Source organism: Otolemur garnettii, unplaced genomic scaffold (assembly GCF_000181295.1).
Source record: "Otolemur garnettii isolate 467f Iridium unplaced genomic scaffold, OtoGar3 scaffold00028, whole genome shotgun sequence".
Taxonomy (NCBI): Eukaryota; Metazoa; Chordata; class Mammalia; order Primates; family Galagidae; genus Otolemur; species Otolemur garnettii.
This window is the reverse complement of record NW_003852423.1, coordinates 4,129,345-4,151,372: the sequence shown is the minus strand read 5'-3', so window position 1 is coordinate 4,151,372 and position 22,028 is coordinate 4,129,345. Positions and strand designations below refer to the sequence as shown.

The following is a 22,028-nucleotide window of genomic DNA, read 5'->3' as shown; positions in this document are numbered from 1 at the left end:
AGATAAGATTACCAGTCATTTTGTAACAATAAGCTATATATTTCAACCAACAGTATCTCAGTCTCATGAAAGAGTTTTTAAAAAAACAAAAAACTACAGCAGAACCTCCATAGTTGACCACCTCCCTACATTGGCCACCTCCTTAACTTGACCTAATTTTCATAGACTGGGTACGCACCTCATGTACGTATCAGCACAGCAGGCCTGGTCCCTTATGTTGCCCACCTCCAGGTGTTGGTCAGTTTCCTGCAGTTCCTTGTAAGTGGTCAACTTACAGAGGTTCTGCTGCATCTGATCCTCATGAATTCTCTAGGTTAAAATGTTTATCTGAGGCCAGAGAATACTGGTGGCTCCACCATCATCTGGCCAATTCATTTGAATTTGATGGGGAAAATCAAACACTTTCTATTAAAAGTCTGTGTCTGCTACTTTGCTTTGCACTGCCATCTCCATGGATCGTGTCCAGGATTCCATGGCTGTGTTTCTTCTGAAATTGAACCCTCAATTCCTCTTTTGGGGTTACTAAATTCTCTTCTCTGACAAGTTTTGCATGGCATCCTTATTTTCATGATATAAGCTTTCCATTTGAAGGAAATATCAAGATGATTTTCTTTATTGCAACTTTTTTTTTTTTTTTTTAACAGAGACAGGGTCTCACTCTGTCACCAAGGCTGGAGTGCAGTGATGCCCTCATAGTTCATTTTTAACCTTAAACTCCTGGACTCAAGTGATTCACCTCAGTCTGCCAAGTAGCTAGGACTATAGGTGTGAACCACCATGCTCAGCTGTTTTTTTTATTTTTATAGAGATAGGGTCCCTCTATCTTGCCCACGATAGTCTCAAACTCACGGCCTCAAGTGATCTTCCCAAAGTGCTGAGATTACAGTGAGGAAGTCACTGAGCCAGCGTTTTTATGCAAATCTTAATACACATATCATATTTCATTAATTCTATGACAAACATACTTTCATGTTCAACATCTCTGAAACTGGAATGCATTTTACAACCAATGGAATCGTAATTGGTAACATTTTGTTCTTCATTGACATACGAAATAATGGCATATCTGATAATCAATGATATCTTACACCTGATTAGATATGGTCTATGAATAGCTACTTATTTCAGAGTGATAAAACAGGCAGTTAAGCCAACATAAGTAAAAACTGGTAAAGAAAAGAAATTCCTGAGTTAGGTGGTATTTTTCACTTTTCACTTTAATTTTGAATCAATATTTCACTGGCGAGGACAAACTCGCTTTAAAGGTAACGAAAGGTAAAACACCAGGAATTCAAGAAAAGAATGACAGTTAAATGTCCTGCAAATGACCTTGTCCAAAGTAAATGTCATTTTTTTTAGTGCATTATTCACATTCTTATTCAGTGGGCTGAACAGGAAGAGAACGTGACTAGTTAATTGAGTTAATACTCTAACAGGAAGAGAACATGACTAGTTAATCGAGTTAATACTCTAACGGGAAGAGAACGTGACTAGTTAATCGAGTTAATACTCTAACAGGAAGGGAACGTGACTAGTTAATCAAAAGGAATGTATTCATGTAATTCATCTAACACCCTAAATTATTCATTAGTAAAACATTATTATAACTTTTTTAGAACTAACCTTAAATGCAGCTTCTAAACCATTGCAGTTAAAGAAACCCTCACAAAGGATTGTCCCAAGCCTTCTGTCAAAATCCAGAATTTTGGACTTAAACATAACATAATCACTTTCAAATTCCTGTAAAATTCAAAGTAAGATATTAGTTTATGGGGAAAAATCCAACAGTGAAAATAACAGTCAGATATATGTGACCTTACTCTAGCTCTTTGCAGAAATTTATTTTTCATAGCAGGATTCCAAAGAATATCAAGAAAGATCTATACCTGCCCATGCAAGAGGCTACCTTATAGGGACACTGAATGCTTAGCACTGTCACCCCAGGATCTCACAATTCTTTTCACTGGCTCAGACCCCAACACCAGTGATTGGGTTCATAGGCCCACATATTAGCGTCAGTCTGTCCTCCTCCCAATCCATTTTAATTATAAATGAAAAAGTGAAGCTATTCAGGAAGAAAAAAAAAAAGTGAAGCTATTCAGGAAGAAAAACAAAACAACCTACCCGCATTATAACTTTAGTCCATTTGTCATTTTAAATGGAAATTGCTTTGTTTTTCAGAGTGGAAAACCTACATAGAAATACCACTCCTTAAGGTGAAAACTAAGCCTCACAGTTCTATAAGAAAATGTCATCAGGGATACAGAGGAAACAGAATTACTCTTCCATTTTCCCAGTTTCTGATTAATATGCAGTTAACAACCCCAATTTCCTCCTACTACATAACCACCCACACCCATAATTAGAAAGAAGAAACAGTAGAAGAGTTACTATCATCCTCACATCATCGCAGTTCACAGTCTTCAGTGAAGAAGTCCCAGAAAATCAGAAATGCTTTGGTGCTTGGCAGTCAAGAGACCGTCGCTTCTCAGCCTTTTGGCTAAGATCAGGTGCAGGCAAGAGACCCCAAAGCATACACCACCGATTTCATGGAATAAAAGTCTTTGCAACCACCATAAACTGAGACTCTATCTATTGATATTAAGTAATAATAACAGTTATGCTGACAGCTAATACATATTTAGTTCTGTTCTAATTGATTTGCATTATTAATTCAATTCTCAAACAACACGAGATATGGGTTTTTAGGAGACAACAAACTCAGAGAAGTAAAATAACTTGCCAAAGATCACACCAGTGATGTGTGTGATCCGGCAGGGCCAGAAGTTAAACCCATGCAGTCTGGCCAGAGAGCCCACTCTCTCAATCGTGATGCCATGTTTCTGTGAAGGAATGTGAGGGTTGGAATGTGACTATGATCCCTCAGATTCAGATGCTGCAATCCTAATCCTCAAGGCGATGGTATTAGCAGGCAATGCCTTTGGGAGGTGATTAGGTAAGGAGGGTGGAACTGTCAAGAACGGGATTAGTGCCCCTCAGAAAAGAGGCCTGGATGAAACCACTCAGTCCTTCCCCCAGGTGAAGACAGTGAGAAGGCACCGTGTGTGTTCCGGAAGGCAGCCCTCACCACACACCCAACCTGCGGGCGCCTTCCTTTACCTTGGACTTCTCAGCCCTCACCACACACCCAACCTGCGGGCGCCTTCCTTCACCTTGGACTTCTCAGCCCTCACCACACACCCAACCTGCGGGTGCCTTCCTTCCCCTTGGACTTCTCAGCCTTCAAACTGCAAGAAATAAATTGTTTATAAGCTACCCAGTTCATGATATTTTGTTACAGCAGACCAAGACAGCAACTTAGACTGAGTTCAACACACACCAAAAAAGAAAGAGTACCCACCAAGTCCTAGAACACCCTGTGTCACACACTGCGAGGCTATATTTGGCATCAAGAAGTCTCCACTTCTGAATTAAAGCCGAGGAATCTCTTCACTCAAGGGCCATTGACTTTTAAAAGTAAACTCAACTTCCTAACAAGTTTTAACAAGCCTAACTTATCCCTCTTTTCGGTATGGTAACAAAGAACACACAACTTAAGAGTGCCAAACATTAATCGGACACTTAGAGACAAGTAATATCTCAGGGAGAGGAAAAGTGCTAATCTCTATCCCTGATACTCTTCCTTGCTCCCCACCTGGTTTTAGTATCAGGGTAATAAATACTAGCTTCGTAACTCTTCCCCTTCTATTAATATTTCTATAAGAGATTGTGTAGAACTGGTGTTAGTTCTTTATTTTTTTGCTTTGATAGACTTGGGAAGTACAAGTTGAATTCTTTTCTCTGTATATATGGCACAGTGATGAAGTCAGGGCTTTTATTGTACGCAGCACCTGAGCAGTGTACCTCTCACCCCACAGGCAATTTTCATCTCTCACCCTCTCCTCTTGTGAGTCTCCATGTCCATTACACCACTCTGCGGGGCCTGGCACAGCCATGGGTCAGCTCCCACGTATCAGGGCAACCATGCAGCATCTACTTTTCTGTTCCTGAGTTACTTCACTTAGGATGAAGGCCTTCAGGTCCAGCTAAGGTGCTGCAAAAGACATGATTTCATCCTTTCTCATGGCTGATGGTACTTCATGGTGTGTATGTAAAGAAAAAATATTTTCTTTATCCATTCGTCAGCTGGTAGGGTTGATTCCAGACCTTTGCCATTGTTCATCATGCCGCAAAAAACATTCACATCCAGGTGTCTTTGTTATAAAATGACTTCTTTTCCTCTGAGTTGAACTCAGCTGTACGATTGCTGAATTGAATGGTAGATCTACTTTGAGTTCTTTGAGAAATCTCCATGCCGTTCTCCAAGGAGGTTGTACTAATCTACATTCCCACCCACAGTGTGTGACTATTCCCCTTTCATTGCATCCACCTTCTATTGTTTACTGACTTCTAAATAATACTAATTCTCATTGGAATAAGATGGAGTCTCATAATTTGAATGTCTCTGATGATAAGTGATGCTGGGCATTTTTTAAGATGTTTGCTGACCGTTTATATAACTCCTTTTTAAAAAATGCCCATCCGAGTTACTTCTTAATGGGGTTGCTTTTTCTTCCTGAGTTGAGTTCTCTGTAGATTCTAGATATTAGTCCTCTGTTGGACACAGTTTGTGAACATTTTCTCCCATTCTGTAGGGTCTCTATTTGTGCTGTTGATGATGTCTTCTGCTGTGCAGAAGCTTTTTACCATAAGTAAGTTCCATTTCTCTACTTTTGTTTTTATTGCATTTGCTTTGGGGATCTTACTCATAAATTCTTTGCCCGGCCAATGCCCAGAAGAGTTTTTCCTAGGTTTCCTTTTAGGATTTTTATGGTTTCGGGTCTTACATTTAAGTCTTTAAACCATCTTAATTCTTGTATAATGTGAGAGACAGAGATTCTGTTTCCTTTTTCTGCACATAGCAATCCAATTTTTTCTAGCATCATTTATTGAATAAAAAGAATGGCCTTTTTCCAGGGTATGTTTCTGTCCACTTAGTTGAAGATCAGTTGGATGTGGGTGTCTGGTTTTATTTCTGGGTTCTCTATTCTGCTACATTAATTGTCTACTTTTCTGCCAGTGCCATGATGTTTTGGTTACTACAGCCTTGTAGTATCATGTGAAGTCACATAATGAAATGCTTCCAGTTTTGTTCTTTTTGCTTAGGATTGCCTTGGCCATTCAGGCTCTTTTGGTGTCTGCATAAGAATTTTAAAATTGTTTTCCTAATTCCATGAAAAAATGATATTGGTGTTTTGATAAGGACTGCATTGAAGCTGTATATAGCTTGGGGCAGTATGATCATTTTTACAATATTGATGCTCCTGATCCATGAGCATGGGATATTTTTCCATATATTTGTGTCACCCACAATTTCTTTCATTAGTGATTTGTAGTTCTCGTGTAGAGATCTTCCACCTCCTGGGTTAAATACACGCCTAGGCTTTTTTTTTTTTTTTTTTTTGTAGCTATTGTAAATAAGATTATGTTCTTAATTTGGTCCTCAGCTTTCTAGTTTCCAAGTGGTTTCCTGTTATCTTTCCATTATTGATTTGATCCCATCATCAAAGAACATATTGTATATGATTTCAGTTCTTTTAAATTTGTTGAAGCTTCTCCTATAGCCATAACATGGTATAGGCCCCTCAGACACTTGAAAAGAAGGTGAACTCTGCTGTTGTTGAGTGAATGTCCTGTAAGTTTTGATGAAGGCATCTTGGTCGATGGTCTTGAGTTCTATATGCTTGCTAATTCCTGTCTAGTTGTTCTTTCAACTGTTCAGTGTTGCAATTTCCAGATGGAATTGTGGATTTGTCTATTTTTTATTTTCAATTCTATCCGTTTGGGCTTCCCAATTTTGCTGCTGTCCTGTTTGGTGCATATACACAGCACAGCTAGGGTCACTGTCTTCTTGGTGGACTGACCCTCTGTCACTAAACAATTCCTCTCCTTTCATAATTTTATTTATTATGAGGTTTATTTACCTAACATTTTCATAGCCATTACTTTTTTCTTTGATTAATGTTTATACGATTGGTCTTTTTCTGTCCTTCTGCCTAAGATTAAATTTAAAGTGAGCTTCTGAAAGAAAAAATACAATTAGGTTGTATTTTTAATTTACTTTGCCAATCTCTGTCTTTTAATTAGTGTATTTAAACCATTTATATTAATGTAAGTATTATTATGTTGGGGCTTAAATCTGCTTTTTTGTTATGGTTGTTTTCATTTTGTCCTGGGCAGCACCTGTGGCTCAAGGAGTAGGGCACCAGCCCCATATACCAGAGGTATTGGGTTCAAACCCAGCCCCGGCCAAAAAAAAAAAAAAAAAAAAAGTTGATTTTGTCCTAATTTTTCCTCCCCCGCCCACTTCTCTGTAATTATTTGAACATATTTTTAGAATAACATTCAATGTATTTATAGAATTTCAAGTGTATCTCTTTGTATTTGTCCACTTATTATGTAGACAGTGTTACATCACATGTGCATTACTTACGATTGTCTAATTGTTGTCATCATTTCACCAGTTCCACTGATGTATAAAACCTTACCTACCACAACCAATGAGTTAATGGAAAAGTCATAAGGGAAATTAAGAAGATCTTGAACAAGGGTGGGGAATCCTGGTATACCAAACTTAAAGGAGGCGATGGAAGCAGGGCTTGGAGGGATATTATAGGTATAATTGTAAATATGCAAAAAAGAAAAATATCTCAAATGAATAGCCTAACTTCATACCTTAAAGGACTTGAAAAAGAAGAACAAATAAATCCCAAAGCTAGCAATAGGAAGGGAATAATACATTTTAGAGTAGAGCTCAATGAAGTAGAGAACAGAAAAATAGCAAAGAAAATCAATAAAATCAAAAGTTGATTCTGTAAAAGGATCAACAAAATTGCCAAATTTTTTAGCTACAGTAATGAAATAAATGAAAAAGAATGCTCAAAATACTAAAATAAATGTGAAGATATTTAACAGACATCAAAAGGATTATAACAGAATACTACAAATAACTATATTCATAAAGTTAGATAACAAATGAAATGAACCAAATTTCTTGACATGCACAATCTATTAATACCAAAAAAATAAAAAATAAAAAAGACCAAAACACGAGGGGGGAGGGAGGAGGGGGGAGGGGGGGAGGGAGGAGGGCACAGGTGAAAACTTCCCTAATGAGTACACTAAACAGTATCTGGGTGATGGGCACACTTACAGCCGTGACTCAAGCATTATAAAAGTGATCCAAGTAACCAAAAATATTTGTACACCTGTAATCCTTTGAAATTAAAAAAAAGAAAGACCACAACACAAAGAAACAAAAAATAGACCTACAACTAATAAGGAGCATTAAAGGAATCAAAAACTTCTCAGGAAAGAAAAACCCAGGCCAAAATTACTGATCAACTGTATCAAACACGTAAAGAAAAATTAAAGCCAACTCTTTCACAAAATTTAATAGGAGGGAACATTTCTACAGGCAAGAACAGAAACTAAAGTCAGACAAAGACACATCAAGAAGAAGAAAACCACAGACCAGTATGCCTTGCAAATAATGCTGCAAACACTGAAAATAAAAAATAACAAGCAAAATTCAGCAGCACAGTAAGGGAATTATAAATGAGTGGACTTAGAATTATTCCCAGAATGCAAGTGTGGTTTAGCATATGAAAAATCAATATAATATACCACATAAACAAAATGAAGGGAAAAAACCCACATGATCATATCAATTAATGCAGAAAAACATGACAAAATTCAGTAACTTTTCATAATAAATATACTCAATAAATTAAAAATGGAAGAAAACACCCTCAACATCATAACGGCATCTATGAAAAATCCAGTTAGTATCATATTCAGTGGAAAAAGACTAAAAGCTTTTTGTCTAAAATCAGGAACAAGATAAAGATTCCCACTTTTTTTTTTTTTTGAGGCAAAGTCTTACTATGTTGCCCTCGGTAGAGTGCTGTGGTGTCACAGCTCACAGCAACCTCAAACTCTTGGGCTTAAGTGATTCTCTTGCCTCAGCCTCCCTAGTAGCTGGGACTACAGGCGCCTGCCACAATACCCAGCTATTTTTCGTTGCAGTTGCCATTGTTGCTCTAGCTGGCCAGGCTGGGTTCGAACTGCCAGCCTCGGTGTATGTGGCTGGTGCCGTAACCACTGTGCTACAGGCAACAAGCCAGGCTTCCCACTTCTAACTCAACCAAGTATTGGAAGCACAAGCCAACACAATCAAGTAAGAAAATGAAACAAAAGGCATCCAAATTGACAAGTAGTAGTAAAAGTATCTCTGTTCATAAATGGCATGATTTTCTATGTAGAAAACTCTAAATATTCCACAAATTAAAAAAAAACTATTAGCGTTAATAAATTTAGCAAAGTTGTATAATGCAAAATCAGTGTGCAAAAATCAGTTGCATTTCTATACAGTAGCAGTGAATGATCCACAAAGGAAATAAAACAATGCCATTTATAGTGGTATTAAAAAGAATAAAACATTTAAAAAATGTAACCAAGGAGAAAAAAAAACATGTACACTGAAAACTACAATAAATTGCTAGAAAAAAATAAAGAAGACATAAATAAATGGAAAGACATCCTATTTTCTTGGACTGAAAGACTTGGTATCAATATGAAAATACTATCCAAAGAAACTTACAGATTTAATGTTATTCCTTTCAAAATACCAACGATAGTTTTAGAGAAATAAAAAAGAAAACTATCCTAAAACTTGTACTAAATCTCAGGGAACCCTATCCAGGTTTGACTAGTCATTCAAAACAATTTCGTTATTCTTTTCCAAGGTTGAGGGACTCACATTTCCTAATTTCAAATCTCACTGCTACAACTTTATAATAATCACAATAATGTGGTATTAGCATAAGGAGAGATGAGCATAAGTAAATGGAATAGAATAGAAAGCCCGAAAGTATTCCCTCAGATATATGGTCAAATAACTTCTGACAAAAAGCCTAACCCATTCAATGGGGCAAGGACAATCCCTTCAAATGGTATGGATATAACTGTTTATCCATCTGCAAAGCAATAAGGTTGGCCCTTTCCTTCATGTGATATATAAAAACTAAGGCAAAATGGATCACAGCCCTAATTGTAAGAGCTAAAACCATAAAACTCTTAGATGAAAACATTAAAGAAAATCTTTATGGTATTGGATTAGGCAAAGATTTCTTGGATATGACAATAAAAATAAAAAACTGATAAATTTGACCTCATCAAAATTAAAAACTTTGTGCATCAAAAGATGCTATCAATACAGTAAGATGAATCTGCAGAATATCTGTGATACATCTGGTAAGTGATTGACATCTAGAATGTATGTTTTAAAACATTTATAAGTCAACAAAACAAACAACATAATTCAAAAATGGGCAAAGAACTTGAATAGCCTTTTTCTTTTATTTTATTTTTGAGATTGAGTCTCACTCTATTGCCCAGGCTACAGTGTGGTGGCATCAGCCTAGCTCACGGAAACCTCAAACTCTTGGGCTCTAGTGATCTCTTGCCTCAGCCTTCTGAGGAACTGGGACTATACCACACCCAGCTAGTTTTCTCTATTTCTAGTAGAGACGGGGCCTTGCTTTGCTCAGGCTGGTGTCAAACTCCTGAGCTCAAGCGATCAACCTAGCTTAGCCTCTCAGAGCACCGGGGTTACAGGCATGAGCTGTCATGTCCAGCTGAACAGACATTTCTTGAAAGAGAAAAATGGATAATAAGCACATGCAAAAAGGCTCAACATCACCAGTCAATTAGGCAAATGCAAATCAAGCCACAATGAGTATCACAGAAAAAAATAAGTAAGTATTAGTGAGAATGTGGTGACGGAACCCTTCTGGTACTGCTGGTAGGAAGACAAAATGATTCAACCTTTGTGGAAAAGCATTTGCCAATGCCTCAAAAGTTAAACACAGAACTACCACGTGATCCAACAATTCCTAGTATCAAACATCAAGATTCACAGCAGCATTATCCGTGATAGCCAAATGTAGACACAATCCAAGTAGCCATCAACAGATAATCAAAAGGAAGTGTACGCATACAATGGAATAAAACATGGATAAACTTTAAAAGCATGTTAAGTGAATGAAGTAAGACAGTCTCAAAAGGACAAACATCATGTGATTCCACTTATGTGAGGTACTTACAAAATAGTAAAATTTATAGAGACAGAAAGTAGAACACTGGTTAGCAGAACCTGGGAGGGTCATGGAGAACGAGGAGTTATTGCTTAATAGGTAAGGCATTTTAGTTTAGCAAACTGATCAAGTTCAGTGATGGCTGCACCACAAGGTGAATGTAATTTAGTGGTAATGCTACTGAATTGTATACTTCAATGTGGTTAAAACAGAAAATTTCATGTTTATTTTACAACAAAAAAGAAATAAAATTCTGATACATATTACAACATGGATGAAGCCTGAAGACATGCTAAGTAAAATAAGCCTATCATAAAATGATTCCAGTATATAAGGTACCTAGAATAGTCACGCTCATATTCATAAGGCCAGAAAGTAGAAGGAAAGTTCCCAGGAGCTGGGGGGGGGGGGGGAGGGAAAATGAGGAGCTATTGTTGAATGAGTAGAAAGTTTCTATTTGGTGGGCAGTGCCTATGGCTCAAAGGAGTAGAGCGCTGGCCCCATATGCTGGAGGTGGTGGGTTCAAACCCAGCCCTGGCCAAAAACTGCAAAAAAAAAAAAAAAAAGAAAGAAAAGAAGAAAGTTTCTATTTGGAATGAAGAAAAAAATTCTGGAAAAGCAGGGGAGGGGAGGGGAGGGGAGGGGAGAGAAAAGAAAACCCAAACCTCTCTTTTTGTCCCTTTACTTTCATCCATTTATAATATAATGGTCTTAAATATTTTCTGTACACACGGTTAAAATGATGGTTTCACCATCAAACGTAATTTAGAAAACTCATGATGCGGAAGAAAATTTACCATACATTCTTCCAAGTGTTACAAGGTTTCTTCTTTGATCATTTCCTCTCAGTACTAAACATTTTCTTTAACTGTTTATTATTATTATTATTTCAGAATAATATGAGGGTGCAGACCATTAGGTTACATTGTTTGCATCTCTTAGGTAAAGTCCAAGTTGTACCTGGCCCCCCACCCAGAATGTGTGCCACATGCCTTTACATCGTGCCTGTTAAGTAAGAGCTCACCAATCCCCTCCCTCCTCCCCCCTCCCTCCCACTTGAGTTTAATAGTTTTTCTCTTGTGTCTGTTTGTCTACTGGTTTCATTTTAGTATTTGAGTACATTAGATACTTGCTTTTCCATTTGCTAAGTAGAATGCTCTCCAGCTCTATCCAGATTAGTATGAAAATGTAAAGTCTCCATCTTTTTTGTTTTTTTTTTTTTAGACAAGAGTCTCACTTTGTTGCCCTTGGTAAAGTGCTGTGGCATCACAGCTCATAGCAACCTCAAACTCTTGGGCTCAAGTAATCCTCTTGACTCCTGAGTAGCTGGGACTACAGGCATCAGCCACAACGCCTGGCTATTTTTTGGTTGCAGTTGTCATTGTTGTTTAGCAGGCCTGGGCTGGGCTCGAACCCACCAGCCTCAGTGTATGTGGCCAGCACCCTACTCACTGAGCTACAGGTACTGAGATCCTCCATCTTTTTTTATGTTAGCCATTTTTTTAAAGGTCTGTCTGCTGCCAATAAATTCTCCTTTTGTTCATCTGAGAATTCCTTCATTTCCCTTTCATTCCTCAAAGACATTTTCACTGGGTAGAAAATTCTGGGTTAACAGCTGTTCCTGCATCTGAAAAATATTCTGCCATTTCATTCTGGCCTCTGGTTCCTGATGAGAAATGCGATGTCATTCAATTTTTTTTTTTTCTCTACAGGTAATTAGTCATTTCTCTCAGATTTCAAAAGTTTAATTATGATGTCTTAGCATCAATTTTTATGGGTTTATCCTTGGCTTCATTCTTTTATAAATTTCTAGTTTCCGCTTAAATCTGTAGGCTTATGTTTCTTTTCAAATGTGGAGGTGTGGGGCCATTATTTCTTTGAGACCTTTTCAGTTTTGCCTTGGTTCTCCAACTCCGAGGACAAGATAAGTGTCTCACGTATTCCTAAAGCAGGGCTCTCCTTCTAGTCAATTTTCTCTCTGTTGTTCACACTGCCAGGTTTCTCTTGTTCTATATTCCAGTTCACCAACTCTTACCTCTATTCCTCCGTTCTGCTACTGGGCAGGTAAACACTACAGAGCCAGGGTGGCACCGTGAAAAGAATGCAGGGCTTGGGGCTGGAGTTCCAGATTTGAGTCTCTGTTCCACCAGCTGAAAATTGAAGTCTCAGGTAATTCTCTGACCCCGTCATTTGCCTGGGCGACCACTCTCAGGGGCAGAGAGAGAATATAAGGAGGACAGTGGGGAAGGTCTGGCACGATCTGGCAGGCAGCACTCGTTCAGTAAATAGTAACTGGTTCTGATTAACCAAGACTCAGTGGCGCTGTGGAGTCACCCTGAAGGAGGACTACAATCTTAGCATATATCCCTGACACACATAGATGCAAGAATCCTCAACAGATATTACAACAAATGAAATACAACAGCACATCGAAAAGATAATACACTGCGATCAAGTGGGTTTTGTTCCAAGAATGCAAGGATGGTTCAACATATGTAAATTGTTTAATGTGACTCATCACACAAAGAGAATTAAGGACAAAAACCAGATGCAGAAAAGCACTGATAAAATCTAGCATCCCTTTGTGAAAAAAATCTTCACACCAAACCAGGCATAGAAAGAACACACCTCCAAATAAGAAAGGCCTTATATGACAAACCCACAGCCAATGTCATACTGAATGGGGAAAAGTTGGTATTTGAGGAATTTTATTTCATCAAGTAACACCACAGAATGTGAGCAGAGCAAAGCTTGTGAGTCTAATGTCACTGCCCTAGCTGTTTAACGATAACAGTAAATAAAGCAAATGTTTTCCCATCTCTCTCCAGATCTCAAATAGTTCCTTAGGAAGATCTCAATGAAAATACCTACAGTAAACTTTCCATTCAATATTAATAATTAAGAAATCCCAAACCATTTCTATGGATACACCTGAGAAAATCTCCACATTCTATAAATGGACTATGGCAGCAGAACTTTCACTCTACCAATAAAGGCTCAAAGGTGATTAATAGTCTTTAAGAGTCATGAAAAGAGAAATGAAATATCAGCATTTCAAACAGTAAATTACCATCATTTAATTTACTGGCATGTATTTAAACTGTTTCCATAATAAAGTGCAGTATGGCCGATCATGACACACTCCTTGTTATATAAGCACTGGTGTGCAGTCAGTGGGGCAGAGGGACTGGAGGGGACGTTTGCAGCAGCAGAGCAAGGACACGGGGTGGGCATCTGTACATACACATGTGCATATATGCCAAGCTGGAAGTAGGTTGCTAAAATAAAGCCTCACATAGTACCAACTGATTTCATTGTAAAATCAAAGTACAATGAACTCAGCCAAAAAACACCAAAATAAACAGCTTATTAACCAAAAATATATGATAATCGTCATACTTTGAGGCAACAGTAATAACCAAGACACTCTAAAAACACAAAGGTCTTCTTTAACATAGGTGTATTGATTAAGTGCATTTTTAGCTAATTTGTGTTCTAATTTTAAGGAATGACCAAAGTCAAAGAGCTTCTGGATTCTATTCTAAGGCAAATTAGAGAACAGGATAAAGGAGAACATCTCCCACCAGACCTGGAGCTCAGAGCTGAACCTTACCCATCTTATTTGTAAAGTGAAATGGGCCTTCAAGATACAAACACTCAGGAGTTAAATACAAAAGCCAATGAATTTTCTATTCCTACATGTTTAGGACTGTACAGGCTTTAGGCAGAGACAGAAGTAAATTCAAGACCTTTGGCATGGCCAAGGTAGTGACATCAGTTAAACCTGGCCTAGTTCTCTAATCCCGACACTCTGAGAACATGCCAGGTTTTTAACTGTGAGAAAATCAAAACTCTAGTCATCCTCAAACTATGGCCCGCAGTCCACATGCAGCCCGCCTAGGATATTTATCCGGCCCGCCAGATGTTTTTGCTGCCGCTGCCTGTCTTGCTTAGCAGCCAACTCGTCCCGGGGCCCGCAGTCTGGCCGTCCAATGGTCTGAGGGACAGTGAACTGGCCCCCTGTTTAAAAAGTTTGAGGACCCCTGGACTAAGCCATTGGCTCCCCTAGAAAACCCATTCTGTACACCTTTCCTGAATGCCTTCCAAGTAGCAGACATCTTACCAGGCTCTAGGGGTGAGCTCACTTAGATTATTCATCACCATGGTTTTAAGGTTCCTCTTATTTTTCTAAAAATTATAAGACCCTGGTCTAGCAGGGAATCACTCACCATAACATGGTCTTCCTACCATTAACTACACATCCCCAAACCAACAACTATTTGGAAGGATTAAGTTTGCTAACTATACCCTTATAAAGCTAAGATGCTATACTTGAACATTTCAAAGAATCAATTATCTGGCCAAATATTAAACACAACAGTAAATAAATTCACACTCCATATAAAAAATGAGGATGAGCTAAATCTTCATTTTTTTGGTACTCAGTCTTCACTGCATTTGGCAAACCACTAAAATGAAGCTATTTTTACCCTGGAGCTGCAGGGACGCTCACAGGTAGCTCCCTGGCTATTAACACACGAGAAGTGACAGAGAAGCGGCTTAAATTGGAAAACTTTGCCCTATTTCCTGAGGTTGAAAATGTGAAATTATAAGTAGCTATAAAGAATAACAAAAATCCTGAGAGACAATGGACACGTTAATAACAGATGTAATGAAAGAGGTAAAACTAAACGTTCAAATGAACCCAAAAATCATCCAGTGATTCAGAAAAAAGCTAAAATAAAGCATAGGAGTTACACGGACGTGACATAATCAGATCTACGTGAGTTCTGCAGAAAGTTCCTTTTCTATATACGCCGACAAGACATGAATCTAGACTGAGGCCCAGAGTTCTACTAGACACAGTTCTAAACTGAAAAGGCAAAAGCATTTTCTGGTCCCTGACCTACCACCAGGTCCTGAGAAAGCTCAGACAAGTCATTTAACTCTTTCGGTCCTGGAGAGGTTGGAAAGAATGGTCCCACTTATCACTGCAACCCGCCTTTCTTGTCAACTCTCAAATTACAGGATACTATGAAATGAAAATGCAGAGGTTAAATATTACCGTGTTCTGGCAGTCGGATGGGTCATACGTGCTTTGTTTAAAAACTTTGTAGAGTTCCGTAAATTCTTCACTCATCTCGCAGATTTGTTCCTTTAAAATTGCTCCCTTGGTCCCACCAAATTCCAGCCTTTCCAGCTTTTCAAACTCCAAGGTGGTCACGAATATATCCTTTGTAAAAAACACAGCAAAAGACCTTGCCACCATTTCAAGTAAAAGAATATTTTAAAGTTTCAAATCAAGAGCATTTTCAAACATTCAAAAGAGACATCCATGGACACATATGACAGAAAATGGATAATAATGATTTAATGAAACGAAGTAGTTGCTGATTTGAGAAATCACACCCCCATCTTCATATTCAGTAAAAATTATCCAATGGTATAGAAACCCCTAATTCACTATCATGAGACATATGCCTCCCCTAACTTTACACTCCTAATCATAAGTCAAGTCGCCAAGTAATACACAAAACTCGTATTTTCAGCCACCTACACTTTGCAGTGAATCAGCTCCTCTATTAAAAGGGAGCTCAAGAGATTGCTAAGGAAGCCTGTTCATCAGGCATTTAGCATTCAGGGATACTAAGAGGCATTCAGGCTGATGGACTGATAAGGAGAATTTTCAGAACATAAAGCTCTGATTTCAAATGAAATACAACCAATCTTGCATCAAACATAAAACCCCCAAATCTTAAAGCTTTACAAAGAAAATAAGGCAGTGTCATTAGTTCAAGCATTTTGAAAAACCTTAGCCAGTAGGCTCTTACAGTAAGAGAGGACGTGCGTGCATTCATTCAATTTTTGGTATTTACATATTTAAAAAATATTTAAATACAGAACATATTTCCATGTTTTCTTTTTACCAATAGCTTTAAGTGTTTTTATAGCATAGTATATATTTACATACTAAAAGATAGCATGAAATTTTAAGTTATCAAATAGGCTTTTAGGTATGGAATCCCAATTTCAAGCATTAAACATATAAAGGGAAAAGTGGATTAGTTTACAGGGGATTAGTTTCCAGCTTCTCGATGTACAACTCTCTTTCGGGAGCTTAGTAAATTCTAAGTCAAGGGTCATTGATAAGTAAAGAGATTTGCTTATTATACTCAGTGTAATGACAGAATCAAAAATGAATTTTTAAAACATCAAACAAAGGCTTTAAAATCTGTCTTTCTAGCATTGCGTGGTGAGAGCTCATGAGAATTACTAAGAAAGAGAAGAAACTGTTCCATAATCATGTGAAAAGACACAGGCTTTCTGACCCTACCTATAATATGATTAAATAAAATTAATACACAAATACCTCTATTTTCATTAAACGATCCAAAAACATGTCAAATCTGCAGAACACCAGATGAGACTGGAAATCCCACAGTCTCAGCTCCTTATTTCCTGTGAAATAGCTTGCCAATCTTTTTCTGTACTTGAAAAAGGAATTTTTGAAAGTCTTGAGGATGTTAACGGCCGCCTGCACCTTTTCCAAGGAGTCTTCGATTTCTCCCTTCAAAAGGTCCTCAGGTGAAAGGTGAGCTACTGCCTAGGAGTTAATGAAAGGAAACAATGATCAAAACTATGTTTAAGAGGTTTTCTTATAGTTTGTCTTGTATTTTATCATAACCATCTCTGTTTCAATGGATCATTGTATATGCCAATGTCAAGAATCAGTCTGTTTCAATGCTTCGAAACAGAAGACACAAATTCTAAAAATTCAGATAGTTGGCCTTCAAGACATAATTGTATAAGTTAGAATACTACACAGGAGACACTAGTATTTCTGGGTTTTTACATTCGAGCAAGGGCTACATTTTTGCTAAGCCTCACAGAGATGACACTCATGTAGTCGAATTTGCATGGTTATTTCCTACCAGCAAATATTTTGGGGTAATCATTTTTTCATATAAACAAATGCAAAAAAGAAAAAGAAAGAAAGGAAAGAAAAGAAATGCAAAAACCAGCAGTAGAAATCTATCTGAGCCTGAGTTTTTTAAATATGGTCACTTTACCCGGTAGCACAGGGATCACTTGCAAAAATGAGAATGAGCCGATTAGATGGTATACCACTGGAAATTATTTCAGGCTAGTAAACTGCTGGGGGTTAAGTAGCATGATAGGGTATACAATCTAGCAGAGACACACCACATCAACTAGTTTTGAACAGATGAAAAAAGAGAAAGATAAAAAGAAAAGATAAGCAGATCCATGTAGCATTGGACAAACTCTCTGGGGACCATCATCCAGCCCTCCCCATTTTTCTCTCCTCATACTTGTTAGGAACATTCAGAATTCCCCTCTTCAAGCATCTCAAGAATCCATAAATTCTTTTTTTTTTTTGGACAGAGTCTCACTGCGTCACCCTGGGGAGAATGCCGTGGCATCACAGCTCACAGCAACCTCAAACTCTTGGGCTTAAGTGATTCTCTTGCCTCAGCCTCTTACCTTGACTACAGGCACCCACCATAATGCCCAGCTATTTTTGTGGTGGTGGTAGTTGTTATTGTTATTTGGCAGGCCCCGGCTGGGTTTGAACCCGCCAGTCCCAGGATATATGGCTGGCACCCTCACCACTGAACTACAGGCGCTGAGCCAACCCATAAATTCTGACATGCTTTTTGTTTACTATTTCTTCCTAATGCATCTTAACCTCAGGTAAATTATATGATTCAATTATGTGCTTTTAATATTATGGTTGCTTAGGAAGTTGTTCAGGATCTCTGTGGAGAATGCAATAAATGCCATTGAGGTCAACATAGCAGACGGAAGGACTTTCTTTCTAAACATAGACATATGGCCCTCCACCTCCCAGTAATGAACAGTTTTCCACACAATATAGATTCTGAGCTATGAATCTGTAAATCAGTATCGTTCATTTGGTGTCTAAAATCCCCTCTGGACTAGAATCCTTCAAGTTCTACTTGTAGATTCCCAGCCTATCCTCCTATTTCCTACTCAAGTTGGATTAAAACTTCTACTGGAAGGCTGCTACTATTTCACAAAGGACAGGGAAGAGAATCACTAGCAGTGTTTTAAAACAATTTACACTTTGGTAACGGCATGTGATATATTCCATATACCTTTATCTGTATGTATTATTTTTTAGACAAAGTCTTTGGCACCCAGGCTAGAGAGCAGTGACATGATCATAGCTCACTATAACTGCAAACTGCTGGGCTCAAGTGATCCTTCTGCCTCAGCCTCCCAAGTAGCTGGGACTACAGGTACATGCCACCATGCCCAGCTAGTTTTTCTATTTTTTGTAGAGACAGGGTCTTACTCTTGTATGTGTGGTTATGTGTTTTGAATAATATGTCCTTTAAGCAAGCTGGAAAAAAAATCTATGGAGACGACTCAATGGCCTATTGTGTTTCAGCAGCCCCTTGTTACCTACTTACCTATGTTTAAAGTAATGTCATCTGGACAAACCAACCTTCTGTTCATCCCTGTGCTTCCTGGCTGGCCTTCACATAGATGAGACAATCACAGCCAACTTTCTGCTCATACAGCCCTCTGTTAAGCTAGACTTTCTACAACAAAGTTCTAGTACTTAATGTTCTAGAATAGAAAACTCAGTCTGTATCCTTGCACTGGACAGCAGAGAGTGTGAGGAAAAGCTTCACAGGAGTTAGGGGACCTGCCCGAGACCTAGCAAGGGGCTGCTAACCACTGTGTGACATTAGCTATATTGTCTCAGAGGGACTGTTTCCTTACCGGCCAAATGAGGAAGATGAACTAGGTGAACCTTAAGATTCCCTTTAGCTCCTAAGCTCTGAATTCTGACCCTACAGAATCCCTCTGGAGCAGACCCAGTCACACCAGCTCTGTTATCTCAGACTTAATCATCTCAGCACAAACAAGCAAACAGCCCTAGATTTAGGATGAACTAGTCCCCCTTTAGAGGCCTTACACACTAAACACTGCTAACCGATTTATCAATAAGTCTATCAATTATCAACTGACTAGGTTGCCAGTGGTGTTAGGCTGCTTCTCTGTTCCTTCTCGTATGCTTTTATGAATACTTTCTTTTGCTCTGTTCTGACACCTCTTCTCCAAGTTTGACTACTCAGACTTAAAACTCTTCCTCAAGAGATCTTGAAGATGACAACATCCATAAGAGAGATGCCAGCCCAGGGAATAGGCAGAGGGCTGGGCCTAGAGTGGTAATGACTCGTGAGGACCAGGGAGCAGAGTCAGGTCACTGGAGAAAAGACGTAGGGCATGAAGAGAAGACCGCACTGCCAAAGCGTGTGTGTGCTGTCCCACGAGGTGACCAGATGGTGCCTTTCGTGTGTCTGGCCTAACTGATGGTCACTGTTAGAAAACAAGTGAAGAGAAACACTGCACTTCTAAAGTAATGAATTTTTCTAATCATGACCATGACATCCATCATGGGGTCATGAATATAATGAAAATGAGCAAAGAAGATCAGAAACAGCAACAGAGGGGAAGGCCATGGTCACCTGAACAGCACCTGATCCATCTAAAGGGGGAACTTAAGCCCTGGTCAATGATGGTGCCCATGGGGATGGCACAGCCGGTGTGGTAAGGTCTCTGACTTTTCTTTCTTTTTTTTTTTTTTGAGACAGAGCCTCAAGCTGTCCCCCTGGGTAGAGTGCCGTGGCATTACAGCTCACAGCAACCTCCAACTCTTGGGCTCAAGTGAGTCTCCTGCCTCTGCCTCCCAAGTAGCTGGGACTACAGGCGCCCGCCACAACACCCGGCTATTTTTTGGTTGCAGCCGTCATTGTTGTTTGGCGGGTCCAGGCTGGAGATTCGAATCCGCCACCTTAGGTGTACGTGGCTGGCGCCTTAGCTGGTTGAGCTATAGGCGCCTTGCCAGGTCTCTGACTTTTCAAAGCAGGCTGGAATGGTAGAATGTAAATAGGACCTATCCGATGTAAGTATCAGCAACAATTTTTTTAAATGTAAAAAATTATGCAAAATAAAAACACTGCATAGGCTCGGTACTTATGGCTCAAGTGGCTAAGGCTCCAACCACATACACCTAAGGTGGCGGGTTCGAATCCAGCCTGGGGCCCGCCAAAACAACAATGACGGCTGCAACCAAAAAAATAAATAAAAAAATAGCAGGCGTTGTGGCGAGCGCCTGTGGTCCCAGCTACTTGGGAGGCTGAGGCAGGAGACTCACTTGAGCCCAGGAGTTGGAGGTTGCTATGAACTTTGATGCCACAGCACTCTACCCAGGGGGACAGCTTGAGGCTGACAGAATGCCTGTCTAATATGTTGCATATGAAGGGTTCAAATCTTTGCAAAAACATTGAGACAATAAATTCATAAAAGCAACGGACATGTAAGCTATAGAGGGAAATGGAATTATAAAGAACACATACTCAGCCATCAAAAAGAATGAAAAAATGTCTTTTGCAGCAACTTGGAACTAGAGGATGGAACTAGAGACCACTCCTCTAAGTAACCTAGGAATAAAAAAACAAATACCACGTATTCTTAAATGTAAGTGGGAGCTAAGCAATGGGTACACGTGGTCAAACAGAGTAAGTTCATAGGCATTGGAGGCGCAGAAAGTGTTAAGATAAAAGATTATGTATTGGGTACAACATACAGTATTCAAGTGACAGGTATGTTAAAAGCCTAGAGTTCTGGCTGGACATGGTTGCTCACATCTGGGAGGCCTAGGTGGGTGGATTGCTTGAGCTCACAAGTTCAAGACCAGCCTAAGCAAAAGCAAGACCCCTGTCTCTACCAAAAATAGAAGAAAAGGGCAGCACCTGTGGCTCAAAGGAGTAGGGCACTGGTCCCATATGTCAGAGGTGGCGGGTTCAAACCCAGCCCTGGCAAAAATAAATAAATAAATAAATAAATAATAGAAGGAAAAAAAAGAACAACTAAGGCAAGAAGATTGCTTGAGCCTGAGTTTAAGGTTGCTGTGAGCTATGATGCCATGGCACTTTACCCAGGATGACAGCTTGAGACTCCATTTCAAAAAAAAAGAAAAGAAGTCTAGAGTTCTCTGCTATTTAATTCATCCATGTAACAGAAAACCATTTGTACCTCTAAGTCTATTTAAGGGAAAAAATTTTTTTAAATAAACATATAAAATGCATAATCATACATATCATGCAATGTGCAAATTAAAAAACATGGTACCACTATATACCTAATAAATGACCCAATTTTTTTTTTAAATCATAAAGCTCAAAGCTGGCAGGCTATACTAAAACTTTCATGTCAATTACATTGGTAATAACAATAATAATCTTTTAGAAAATAACTTATAAATATTAAATATTGCTCAAAAGCTATGAAAAGATTATACCTCTTGATTATCATCAGAAATTTACATTAAGCCAATTATCCGAGTCAAGGATAAGGATCTTGGTAAGTTTTTTTCTGAATGTTGTTTATAACGAAGGAGACTAGAAGAAACCTAAACATCTGGCAATTACAAAATCATTTTTCAAAGCTAAGAAAAATATTGTATATATGATAATACATGCAAGCTTGTGGGGAAGCAAAAATTGAAAATGGTGAATTTGAGGGTGATAGAACTGCAGGACTGGCTCAGCGCCCGTAGCCCAGTGAGTAGGGCGCCAGTTACATATGCCGAAGCTGGCGGGTTCAAGCTCAGCCTGGGCCTGCTAAACAACAATGACAACTGCAACCGAAAAATAGCTGGGCATTGTGGTAGGCACCTGTAGTCCCACCTACTAGGGAGGCTGAGGCAAGAGAATCACTTAAGCCCAAGAGTTTGAGGTTGCTGTAAGCCATGACACTGTGGCACTTTACCCAGGGTGATAGTTTGAGACTCTGTCTCAAGAAAAAAAAAAAAAA

The 22,028-nt window shown here is 38.9% G+C and overlaps 1 protein-coding gene across 1 annotated transcript in view; it reads right to left on the bottom strand.

Moving 5' to 3' along the window:
* DNAH11 (dynein axonemal heavy chain 11) overlaps positions 1–22,028 on the bottom strand; it is a 357,421-nt gene that overhangs the window by 314,550 nt on the left and 20,843 nt on the right. The window contains exons 7-9 of the mRNA XM_012804394.2: positions 16,528–16,761; positions 15,223–15,390; positions 1,624–1,740 (exon numbers count right to left, since the gene is read on the bottom strand). Of these exons, the coding sequence (XP_012659848.1) occupies positions 1,624–1,740; positions 15,223–15,390; positions 16,528–16,761 (519 nt within the window). The remainder of the gene's footprint in view (positions 1–1,623; positions 1,741–15,222; positions 15,391–16,527; positions 16,762–22,028) is intronic.